The sequence below is a fragment of the Amphiura filiformis genome, chromosome 15, assembly GCF_039555335.1.
Source record: "Amphiura filiformis chromosome 15, Afil_fr2py, whole genome shotgun sequence".
NCBI lineage: Eukaryota > Metazoa > Echinodermata > Ophiuroidea > Amphilepidida > Amphiuridae > Amphiura > Amphiura filiformis.
The window spans coordinates 37,898,624-37,912,466 of record NC_092642.1 but is presented as its reverse complement, the minus strand read 5'-3'; the positions used below and the strand labels follow the sequence as shown (position 1 = coordinate 37,912,466).

Below are 13,843 nucleotides of genomic sequence, written 5' to 3'. Positions count from 1 at the left end.
CTGTGAACATTTATCAAATGTACACATACAAATCAGAGTTTTATGCATAAATGTATAGTAGCCAGACGCCAGATTATGTACAATCAGCAAGTGGGCTAGAGAGTAGTCTATACTGGTCCCAGATGTTACCAATAACAGAAAATATCACCGGAGATGTATCATCAATCAGAACCATTAGCTTTTATAAGTATGTATTGAATCACAACACATGAATAGGAAGCCCCCCATCAAGATGAGCAGATTGGGAAACAACGCCAACTTCAAGTTTATTTTCTTGTCATGCGTCATATTTTCTACTGGTATCATTATTCTTTTAGGTATGTCTATGAACATGAGATGCGCAAGGCGTGACGCGCAAGACGTTTATTACAGGTTAACACATTATTATGTTTTGATGAATCCAAGCGTGTGAAAATATTGGATCCAGAACATAATAATGAAAAAATTGATGCTTTACGCCCAATATTTATTGGTCTCGCTATGAGTTTTTAAATATTGGACGAGACGTACACGTCGCGTCCAATATTTTAAAACTCATATTTCGACCAATGAATATGGGCTCAATCGATCCAATTTTATATCAAAATAGGAAGCTTTAGATTTTATACACCTGTCACACATCGCCGGATCGGCCCTACGTACAAGAAACGGGTGGTATTTTAGTAAATCCGTTGTTGTTTGTCAATGTACATTTTATGTTCTGCTGTCATCCGTCAAATGCGAGCGTGTTAGGTAATGTTCGTTAAGTCAGTCGGAGTTTTGTGCATGCACGCGTCTTGATGCGTCTGTCACACTTAGACGGATCAACGTACATCGCCGTATAGAGAAATATTTTATCCGGTGGCAAAATCACCAGTCCGACAGAAGATTCGGTGAAGTTTGAGGAACGTGCAACCCCTAGTCTCCGAGAAAATAGGCGGACAGACAGACACACACACACACCCCCCACCCCCACACACCCCACACACACAGATATCAAAATGTACACCACCATGCATAGTCCATTCAGCTCAGACCTTATCAGATTACCAATTCCAATGAAAGAAATCCAATTAGTTTCACTTCAACGCACTTCTTTGGTGTTACATATTACCACACATGCAAGTTTTAAGATGTATTTGGGACGAAAATAATGTAATTCCCCGTTTCATCTCTACATACTCATATGACCGATTTCTGCGCGATTGCACGAACAAGTATACATAATTCTTGGCAACACTGATTAGCATGATTAGTGTATATTTCTACACTGGGCTATTTTCACGAGCCACTCATGCCTAGGCGGAAGTACCTTTACACCCAACGCAAGTCAATTGAAGCCGTACAATTTATCGCGAGTTTACGACAGTAAAATTTAGACACTTCTTTTCCCTAGATTAGCATCAACCCTCTCATCTTACGTTTTCATGTCAGAAATTAACAAAACTCCCGAAACCGAAAACAGAAGTTATCTTCCTTCAACTTTGCTGTAGGCAACAAAAGACTAGAATAAAAGGATTGTTCACACGTACCATATGCTAACACTTCAAAATAACAATGAGATCCCAAACCGAAAACTGAAACCGAAACCAAAACAGAAAAGATAAAGACGGTTAGTAAATAATGTTTATGAAATGGATATGATTTACCTCAAATTTACTCAAAATATCTGAAATAATCAAAGAATTTATGGAGTATGATGGGCAAAAACTTCTTATTTTCGGTGGCTATTTTGATGACATCATTTGAGCATGTTCCCCCACAGAAATGGTCATTTTCTGTACCTTACTTAGCTGGTAGGTTAGTTGCCACTTCCATCTTTTTAGAGCACTGTTTGGCCATTCTCTCTGCCCCTTACATAGTGAGTGAGTTGCCATGGGTGAGGGGAGCAATCAAACTTATGCATTATCTGGTAAGGCAAGAAAATGCAATGGGACACCTAACGTAAAATCATCCGATCAAATGAAAAGAAACCACGGAGGTGCAGGCTTACAAATATTGTCGTATATTGACAATTGCTTTAATTTTATCTTTCTCTGCAGGTTCCCACCATTGGAATAATATACTAGTAGTTGTCTGTCACATGGAACAACCTAAAATTGTTGTAATATCTCCAACCTATGCCAGACCGGTGCCAAAACCTGAGCCAAAAATATTTGCAATAACCCCAACCTACGCCAGAGCGGTGCAAAAAGCTGAGCTTACACGACTGTTAAACACTTTCTTACACATAACCCATTTTCAATGGATCTTGGTGGAAGACTCGGATAATAAAACTAATTTAGTTAGCAATTTTCTGGAGGAAAGTGGGCTTAACCATTCGCATTTGAATGTTGGAACGTCTTTGAAATACAAAGTTGGTAAAAATGAATCTGCCGATTCGAAACAAGAGGGGTTGAACAAAGGAACATTGGCATAGATTGGTTATTAGAGAATACAAAAGCAGATGAACACGGAGTGGTTTATTTTGCTGATGATGATAATACATATAGTCTTAGATTGTTTGAAGAGGTGAGTTGGCATAAATAAGAGGAACTTATATAGTTATAGGTAATAGTCGGAGTGCGAAATCGTGTAATGAATTGAAAGTTATTATACTTAGCATGATGCAGTCATGTGACAGTAGAAGCTATTAAAGCTATTAAACCAAGATAACACTCATTGAAAACAGCTCAACTATGTTAAATCAGATCTTCTCTGGTTAAATCCACACTACACATGTTTCTGTTTTACCTGTGCAATGAACAATGAGCTGGTATTATAGTTTTAGTTGGGTGAACGATTATAAAGCAAACGCAAGGTAACAATACTATAATATGGGCCTTTGTTTACGAAATGAGACAATAGTCTGCATATTGTTAACCAGCATTCTTGAAATGAGAAACATAATGCAGACTTAACACGGTTTGGAAATAATATCTTCATATTTTTTGGTGTTATCTGTCGTTTACATATCCTTCATAAAACACCAAAGTGCGAATATTTCAATACACCTAAATTAGCTACAAATTTAGAACATGTTACAAAATTATAATTTCTAGAATTTCAGAGAGAACTTTAAATATTGGCCGGTTACTTTTCACATAGTGACGTTAACTAGGCAATGCCCTATTAGTACCTATAACATACACTAAAACACCAAAGTGCGAATATTTCCAAACACCTACAATTAGCTAAAAAATTAGGACCTGTTACAAAACTATATTTTCTAGAATTTCAGAGAGTACTTTAAATATTGGCCGGTTATTTTTCACACAGTGACGTTAACTAGGCAATGCCCGTATTGAAGTCACGCGTCAATGGTGAGAGTACTGTGTATTATGTATAGGAAAATGGACAGTAACTGCAGTATGGATATTTGGGTTGATAGCATGAGCAAATTTTGATCTTTACCCAGAGCAGCCAGCGCACATAAACGTTGAAAACAAAAGCCAGTGCATCTGGTCGGCTTCGAATCGGCGACCTTCGTAATACTAGCACGACACTCTAGCCTGCCATACGTGAACCCGGGACGTGAACAGTTACTTCCAAACTGTTATAATTCTTAAGAAAAATGAAAACCTACCAAAGGTTCGTTTAGGGGTGGTAAAGTACAATGTTTACATCGAAGCCGATTTCTTCGCAAAACAGGTATAGAATTAAAACGTTTGGATGCCATTTATTACAGCTGCCCATGCAGTAAAATTTTTTCCATGATTTATGGGCAAAAATAAATTATGTTACCCATCCAATATAATCCCTTGTTTCTGTTATTCTACAGATGCGATATACGAAGAAAGTGTCGGTTTGGCCAGTGGGATTAGCCGGCAGCAGGAGACTTGAGACACCCATTGTCAACGACGAAGGTCATGTAACAGGTTGGGAGGCGTGGGCATCGAAGGACAGGAAGTTTGCTATCGATATGGCTGGCTTTGCGGTCAACCTGAAACTCTTTCACGGAAACCCAGATGTTCGTTTCAACATAACGGCACCGTTAGGGCATCTAGAGACAAGGTTATTAGAAACACTTGTGGCAATAGAAGACCTGGAACCAAAAGCAGAAAGATGTACTAAGGTAGGTAGTTTGTCTATTTCTGATTCATGTTTAGTTTTTACATTTATCTATATAATCCGACAGTTTTGGCTGGTATTTGCTTTTGTTTTTCTGTTAGTATTGAAAAATAATGTTACTAATTATATTTGAGACTTTATGAGAATTGTCTATTCAAAAATTCTACAACGGTTTTTACATAATTGTAGCAATAATTGTATATTTTCAGTTAATGAAAACACGTCGTTCAAATGTTGGAATCATATTACTATAATAAAATTATTAATTCAATAGGAAATTAGCTATTGCAATAAAATAATACACATAAGGGGCTGTGCAATAATTATGAGTCAGCCAAAAGAGGGGTGGGGCAAGCAATTTTTGGCAAGCCGAGAGCCGAGAGCAAGCCGAGATTTTTGACATACGTTAAATAAAACGCTCTAAAAAGACTCAGGAAAACCGTACGGAAACGCTTAAATACTAATTTTCCCGCTTGCTGCGCTCGCAATATCATATCTAGACCATTTAAGGTTTGCAAATTGGCATCCCAAAAATTTGACATGTGCAAAGGGAAGGGAAAAAGGGGCCGGGGCGATTTTTGGTACGCCATTTGGCAATTTTACCGGCTCATAATTATCGCACAACACATAACTTGACTATTGTTTTGTGAGCTTTTCTGTCTTGTTTGCATGGTTACAGATATATGTTTGGCACACCAAAACTCAACAACCAGAATGGCCGGATGTAAATTTAAACGATTCATTATTGGAAGTATGAAGAGCACAGATGTGTGAACAAGAATCTAACAACTTGGGTATAGCCATACTTTCTAATAATGTTAATAAAATTTCAATTCGACTTATATAGATGAGTTGACTTGTGACGTCATCACATTTCCCATTGTTCTTTGGTTTAGAACCAGAAGGCCGTAAGTCACTATGACCAGCTCTCACAAAATGAGCATAAAGTTGGCTCCTTGCTTTGGTCTTTAAAAATCAATATTTACTCCACAATGTCTTTTGTTTCCTATTGAATTCTGTAATGATTAATGGACTGTATCTTCTATTGCGACTTTATGTTTATTTTATGGGAGCAGGTGATTGTGAGTTGAGGCTTTCTGGCTCTCAACCCTCGATATTTTGCTCAGGGCCCGTACTTTTAATACTCTCTATAGACGAATCCAATGAGCCAAGTCATGGTCAGGATTTGGTCGGCCATCTTTGGGTAGCCGCTAGCACCAACCTGGTGTTTTGAGCGCCCCATTGTGCAAATAAAAGCCGCCTAACACCTGGAGAAGATGCAAGGACGAGGAGGGTTAATAGAACAATATATACAATAGAGATAATTCCGCAGGTAATCCCGTCGCATCTATTCATACATAGTCCTTTTGTTCGCAAGTACATCTATTTGTAGCGTTTGATATGGTGTATTTAATCCGATTATTATGTCACTTCAACAGCGAATAGACCATGTAGAAGCTGTGTGTTTTGCCGAAGGGAACTATAGGGCCTATTGTGGTAAACTTTAATCATTCTTTTGTCTACCTGTGTTTTCGCGGAAGGTGTAAAACGGGTGATGGAATGCAGTTTAAAATTTCCGCCAAGGCCGAATCATTTCACATTTTGGGTGCATTGTAGCCGACGGCTACCCAACTAAAGGCTGCTAGTCAGGTGTAGGAATACGTGGATTTGGATTCGTCTATAGGAGAAACGCAGGTTCATCACAAACCATTATGCAGTCATGTCTACAGCAGAATTCACCACGACCTTTGCAGGACTTAAGCCCCATCAAACCAAGATAAACCTCATTGAAAACAGCTCAACTATGTTAAATCCGTGATGTGTCTCATATCCATGGTTGAATACATGTTTCTGATTTACCTGTATTATATTGCGATGGGCTGTGGTGAAATAGGTATCATGATTTCAGTTGGATGCACCATAACAATACTGTGCGTGACCTTTGTTTCCCAAATGAGAACAATAGTCTGCGTATTGTTAACCAGGCTTGTTGGTGGTACAACTCATGTCAAACTTGTCAGAGTAATTGTGATTGTATCACACAAGTATATGAGAAACATGTGGTTTTAGACTTAACACGGTTTGGAAATAAGTTTTTCATTTTTAGCTCCCTATCGGGCAGTCAGAACTCCATATTTGGGAGGGCTCGACAACAATCTTCCCAAAATCGCATTTTAATAATATTTAGATGACCATAGAGGGAAAGAATTGAAGTTTTTACAGCTTCTATGGCGAAAATTGATCAAACTGATCACCCGACGGTGCCCTTTGAAGTTGGAGCTATCACATTTCAGCTGTTGAGCACAATTTGCCATTGAAATTACACGTCCGACTGCTATGAAATTTTGAAATTTCTCTTCGGAAAAATAGCTCGACAACAGCTTTCCCGTGACATTTTTACTTCAAATTGTAGTATATTAAGGATGAATATTATAATTCACATGTGAGCCTCTATGACTAATATTGGGTGAGGGTTTTCACACCAGCTCACTAACTAGTTTATTGCCTATACCTACAATACAGTGAGTGAGCTAGAGGTCAATCATCAATTGGAGCGCTGTGTGTGCACTGAATAGGAAAAACGGACAGTAACTGCATAATGCTGGCTCTGAAAATGTTCAATTATCTCCAATTCATATTATTTTTTCACCACAGGAATTTTTTTAATTTCTTTAATTTTTCTGCAAAAATTTAAGATTTTAATGATGAAATTGTTTTTCAGAGACAAGTTTTCCTGTCTCAGAGCATGACTTTGCATTGAAATAGTGTAGAAAACTTTGCTTGCTTGTCCTCCACCACGCTTGACTGACTTCAGCATATGTCACTTAGTTTGACCTACTGTGCAAGGGCCCTATAGGGTCACCCCCTTTAAATGATCGGCCACCGTTGTCTGCCAAACCTAATACCCTTGAACATAGGCGCCATGGCTACAGAGCGCATAGCTCTGTAGCCATGGCGCACCTATACATCCTAATCCGAAACCACCGCTGCTCACCACAACCCCAAAAACAATTGAATATATGAATACAAAACCCACCCAAGTCCATACGTTGGCCAAATTGAGTTAAGCATGGGAAATTGTTGCTATACATAGGCCCGTCATATGTATGAAAGAACAACTCAAATTCATCATCTGTGTCTATTGAGCGTGTGAGAAATAGCATGTATGAAAGAACCACCCAATTCCGTGATTTGAGTCTTGTAACACATTGATTGAAATCCAGTATGTATAAAAGTCCACTTGTAACACATTCATTGCTGGAGAGTGACTTTTGAAACAAAAATGGGTTTAATAAAGGAATGTGTGTGGTTTATATTACATGGCAGAATGCTTATCAACATTATACATACCTGTGTGCTTTATTTTGTATTATCTTACTAGTGGTAATCTCATTCCAACGTTGTTGTCTTTGTATATGATTCAAAAAACCACCCAAGTCCAAAATTTAAAATGAACCCTACAAAGTCCCTGAAATGCTAATCGTCATACTTTATACAGTTTAATCCACTCATTTGCACGTAAAACTTACCATATTGACCAGGTAAATCTAACTTAAGGAATTAAAATGATACACAGGTTTTTCTCTCAAAATCACTTCCCATGGACTTGGGTGGGTTTTGTATTCATGTATTCAATTGCTCATCATTACACATGACTGCCCTTACACATGACTGTATTGTGGTCACTTATTGATACTCGCCTGTTGTCTTGAGCGTTATTATGATGCCGGATCAGTGACCAATTTAATGGCGGAACCCCTTTGTTCGAAACAATGGTACCACTTTTATGAATAGCCTGTCGCAACTTCTATTCGGCAACAAACGCACAAAGCATTATATACTAGACTTAGCTGTGGTCTAACCCACGAACACAGCCGTGTTGTGACCCCTAATGACCTTTGACCCCAAAATATATGAAAACGCACATAGACATTGGATAATGTCAATGCATGGGTGCACCGTGGCACCACTTTGCTATGTTACTTGTGGCAGAAGGGGCATTTTGAAGGTTTTCGTCTCAGACCGGAAGTGACCCCTTAATGACATTTGACCCCAAATAAAAATACCACATATGAATTGGGTAACCACAATTCATGTGTGAACATACAGTTACTTTCTTATGCTTTTCTTATCAAATAAAAATTTTGAAGGTTTTTCGTTTTATACCGGAAGTGACCCCTTAATGACCTTTGACCTCAAACAAAAAATACCACATACCCAGCAAACACAAAACGTTTTCGACATCATTCGCAAAAGGTTATAAAAGGTTGTCAGAAAACGTTTAAATGTCGGGTTATATAAAGGGTATATTAAGGGTATAAAACGTTTTCATAACATTAAAAATCATTTTTTGATAATCTATTGCTCAGCAAACAAAAATGTTTTACAGAAAACGTTTAAATATCGGGTTATATAAAGGGTATAAAAACGTTTTAATAACATTCCAAAAACATTTTTGAAAACTTGATACAAAACATTCTAAACAGAATGTTATTTTGGGGTTGAAAAAATATTTTGCGAAAAATGTTTGCCCAAAATATTTGCAATAACGTTTTAAAAACGTTTTAAAATGACCTTTATATAACCCGACATTTAAATGTTATTAAAACGTTTTGAAAAAACATTCTAAGAACATTTCTGTACTTGCATGGTGCAAATATTTTAACATAATGTTATTTAGGTGTTGACAAAATATTTGGCAAAAATGTTTGCAAAAATAGTTTACAATAACATTTTTGAAAACATTTAAAAAATTGTTGTTGTTGTGTGTTTTCATGCAAAACGTTTTAAAACGTTTTCATGACCTTTATATAACCCGACATTTTAATGTTATTAAAACGTTTTTATCTAAACCAAAAGCCAAAATATAACTTATTAAAAACGTTTTTAAAACGTTTTTGTGTTTGCTGGGTATACATAAAGTAAACATAATTCATGTGTGCACATACCGTCACATACCGTTTTTCTTAGCTAATAAAATTTTTTGAAGGAAATTGGTTTTATACCGGAAGTGACCCCTTAATGACCTTTGACCTCAAATCTGTGTACGATTTATAGACACTGGGTAATAACAATGCATGTGTGCAAGTGGCGTTACTGTCCTACGAAATATGTGGGAGAAGTAGCATTTTGAGTTGAAATCACGTTTTTGACCCCTGTGACCCCTACGTGACCTTTGACCCCACGAAATTCATTTGACATGTAGGGGCCTGGTCAGTGATGATAGTGACCAAGTTAGGTCAAAATCGATGAATGCATGTAAATGCTAGAGCAAATGTAATGGTCGGCAGAAGAAGAAAGAAAGAAGAAGAAGATCCTGTAAGAAAAAAGACACAGCCGTGACTTACGTCAACGGCTGTGTAATAATCTATTGCGACTCTATTTATATTAAAAGCTCTTTGCTTTCGTAACAGACCATGCGGTCTGGTCGCGACACTAAGAATCTAGAGCTATCTTGGTTGCGTTTACAAAGTACGTAATGGGGTGAACATTCGTTGTTTTAATTCAGTTGATGACGCGCACAACCGCACACTTCAAACAAGTGAAATATGCAATTATAATAATTAAAATGAGTTATATATAGATATGGTTTCAGACCTCATTGACCATGTGCAGTGATAGTGGAATGGGAACAATGGGAGCCAGCGCCATATTATTGCAATTTAAAGAGAATTGGTCATTGCTCATTCTAATGACGCTAGTATATGGACAATATGAGTGTTCTCTTTCATTTAATGACATAAAATTTGAAAAATATTGTAAGGAACACTTGAGGTTTTGACATTTAAACCTACATTTTTGTCAAAAATCGTGCTTGGATAGGTCGTTTTCAACAGATTTACCACATTCGCCAATGACAAAAAGTGTTTTTAGGGGGAAGTGTTAGCTTTCGTTCAAAAATATTCTGGATAAAGGGAACAACCAATCACCGAGGCATATTTTTTGCTAGCTAGAAGCTACACAGCTCATACGATGCTATGCACTCAGCCATAGAGTTTAATGGAAGACTGCGTGGATATAATTCACTGCTAGCTTTAACTGGGCCATATGGAAGAACAGGGGAATACTTGAATTTTCCCCTGAATATGGACCCAGTATAAAGAAGAAATAAACAAACAAACAAACGAAATTGTGTGCTCAGGTGTATCGAGGTGGAAACTGTGCATAGATGGTTTATAAGAGAATCATGTTTTTTTGTAGCCAAATTTTTCCATATGACCTGCGGTAACGATTAAATTTTAAATCACAATGCCCTCTATCGACCAGATCAGATAAGCTCAGATATTAGTCTTTGTTTCAGCCGCCTTGTTATCCTTTGTGACGAATGACCACAATTTTGGAACCGAGACTAGCAATATTTAACACCCGTTTTCAACGTCGTATAAACGCACGTCCCAGATTCCACCAACCGATTGCTCGAATACTCCCATCACGTCTTTCTTAACACACAAAGACAAAGCAGTCCACTTCTACTGACGGACGGGGTCATTAAAGTCCATTCAGTGATTCCAGCGAAAGTATAAAAAAATTCAAATTGTGTATAAATCCCTTAAAAATGAAGGATAAGTCGGTAAAATTGTCATTTGGTATTTCTGAAATGAAAATTTTGGGCTAAAACAAGGACACGGCATTATTAGAGACAATAGAGAGATTGCGATTTCCAAACGTAGACATCGGACGTACGTTTCAAAACCACTCTCCTGTATCGAAGCGAGGTCACGTATTTAGCTATTTTTGAAGATATTCCACGTGCGAAATCGACGTAGATACATCGTTGAAAATGCACAAAATTTGTCCATTTCACAATATATTAAAGAGAGTCAAAGATAATGAACATATGAAGGAAAGTCTAATTATTATTATGATCCTTTTTGTTTGTAACAAATCATTGTAATAAAGGTACAGCGATGTGTTAAAAATGGACTAAATTTAAACGCAATATTCACACGCAGAGATTGCCCATTGAAAAGTGTGTGATACTTTGCGTTAAAAAATTACATTGCGATTTCCCATTTTGGATCCAACGTAGAATAAAAACGCAGATGCTACGTTGAAATATGCTGATTTTACCTCATGTCTAAGTCCATGCAACGTGCCCAATTTTCAGGACGAAAAAGTCTCATTTTGAAAGTAAAGTCATGATGTATGTATGTAGTGATCTTTAATCTACTAAAATATATGTTTTGGGGCAACTATAATATTTGGGGAACACAAAAAAAACAATTAGGTTTTATCAGCATGTAGGTCAAAATGTTAATCAAAATCAAAAGCGGTCTGTTTGAATTTATGCAGAGACTAAGCTCACTGTTATTTTTCAATCACTATGCCCTCTATTGACCTAGGTTAGAAGCTGTTAGATTAGATCAAATAGTATAGTCTTTATTCTGACTTTCTTGTTCTCCTTCGTGACGAATGAGCACAATCCAGTCTGGAACCGAGACTAGCAATATTCAACACCGTATTAACGTACGCGAAAACGTACGTGCCACGTGCTGCGTTTGGAAAATCGCAATGTCTCTATTATGATTTCCAAATGTAGACATCGGACGTACGTTGATCTATTCAAAACCACTCTCCTGTATCGAAGCGAGGTCACGTATTTAGCTATTTTTGAAGATATTCCACGTGCGAAATCGACGTAGATACATCATTGAAAATGAACAAAATTTGTCTATTTCACAATATGTTAAAGACAGTCAAAGATAAGATAATGAACATACGAAGGAACGTCCAATTATTATAATGATCCTTTTTGTTTGTAACAAATCATTATAATAAAGGTACAGCGATGTGTTAAAAATTGACTAAATTTAAACGCAATATTCATACACAGAGATTGGCCATTGAAATGTGTGTGATACTTTGCGTACAAAAAAATGACATTGCGATTTCCCAATTTGGATTCCAACGTAGAATAAAACGCAGATGCTACGTTGAAATATGCTTATTTTACCTCATGTCTAAGTCCATGCAACGCGCCCAATTTTCAGGACGAAAAGGTCTAATTTTGAAAGTAAAGTCATGATGTATGGATGTAGTGATCTTTAATCTACCAAAATATATGTTTTTTTTTAACTATTATATTTGGGGAGCACAAAAAAACAATCCAGTTTGGGACCGAGACTAGCAATATTTAACACCGTATTAACGTACGTAAAAACGTACGTGAAAACGTACGTTCCACGTGCTGCGTTTGGAACATCGGAATCTCTCTATTGACAAAGTTGAAGCTCCATTGAAATACACGTAGCTAATGTATATACTGTCAGTATATAAATTACAGATTCATGTAAAATGTCTAGTTTTGTCTTTCATACATGGCTTTTGTCTGAACTATGTTATGTTATCACATCTATGACAATGACAAAGGTACCAAAATCTGAATTTTGATGATTTTTACGATCGTCCGGATGAGCAAATCACTGAATGGGCCTTTAAGTAAAGACGTGGTGAAAGTATACTTCCCTTAATTTGCAGTTTCATATACTTTGTACTCTAATCTCATGCCTATCCAAGAATGAGTATCTAAAAATATGAATATTACGTTATTTTTGATCTCTGTAAAAACCTATTGTAAGACTTGCAATTGAATATACGTTTTGAAAGATTATGGTAAACTTTTGTCCGGGCCTTGCTCGTAAAAAAAAAAATCGAATTTTATAGAGGAAGATGCGAAATCACTCTGCGCAGAACAAAAAATGAGTCCTTTTAAGCCGATGAGTGGCTGCGGCGATGCGTAGTGGGAAAGAAACGTACCAATCAATCGTATTTTGTACACTTAGCCGGAGTTCCTTGGCTTCTCTCTCGAACCTATGCATTGCAGACCCACCACGTACTCGGTGCAGGGCGTATTTCTATTGGTCCGCTTACCGCGCTTTGCCGCAATCCAAACATACTGCAGTTACTGTTCATTTTCCTATACACAATACACAGTACTCTCCCCATTGACGCGTGACCTCTACAAACAGTGTATGTTATATGTATAGGGCATTGCCTAGTTAACATCACTGTGTGAAAAATAACCGGCCAATATTTAAAGTACTCTCTGAAATTCTAGAAAATATAGTTTTGTAACATGTCCTAAATTTTTAGCTAATTTAGGTGTTTGGAAATATTCGCACTTAGGACGGAAGGGCACGGCACGGCCTGCAAAATTTTCTGTGTAAATCGAATGCATCTTTTACTAACTATCACTCACTTGTGTACCGCTCTCTTGCGAAGAGCATTAAAGCTAAACCACTTGACGGATATTTTTAAAACTTGTCAATCAAGAATAATGAATACATTACATGTAGGCTAAAAACTGAGTAGGTTGGCAATCTGCAAATGGTCGTACCTCCCTGATATGTGAATGACAGATAACACCAAAAAAAATTAAGAAATTATTTCCAAACCGTGTTAAGTCTACAACCATTATGTTTCTCATTTTTAAGAATGCTGGTTAACAATATGCAGACTATTGTCTCATTTGGGAAACAAAGGCCCACACAGTATTGTTACTTTGCTTTGCTTTATAATCGTTCACCCAACTGAAACTATAATATCAGCTCATTGCAATATCGCACAGGTAAAACAGAAACATGTGTAGTGTGGAACCAGAGAAGATCTGATTTAACATAGTTGAGCTGTTTTCAATGAGTGTTATCTTGGTTTATTAGCTTTTAATGGGGTTTAAGTCCTGCAAAGGTCGTGGTGAATTCTACTGTAGACATAACTGATTCATGAGTCAGTAGTCCAGGTGACCTAGCAAACAGAGGGAGTACGGTGAATGAAAAGATCTACTGTGAAAATTTATCAATTGTGCTCAAAATAA

General features: G+C 37.1%; 1 protein-coding gene across 1 annotated transcript; it reads left to right on the top strand.

Annotated features, from left to right (window-relative positions):
* Positions 1-232: 232 nt before the first annotated feature.
* LOC140170930 (galactosylgalactosylxylosylprotein 3-beta-glucuronosyltransferase 1-like) lies at positions 233-4,786 on the top strand. Its single transcript, XM_072194127.1, is given in 5 exon segments — positions 233-317; positions 2,022-2,363; positions 2,366-2,490; positions 3,740-4,033; positions 4,709-4,786. Coding segments are annotated over 5 exon segments (924 nt in total).
* The last annotated feature ends 9,057 nt before the right edge of the window (positions 4,787-13,843 follow it).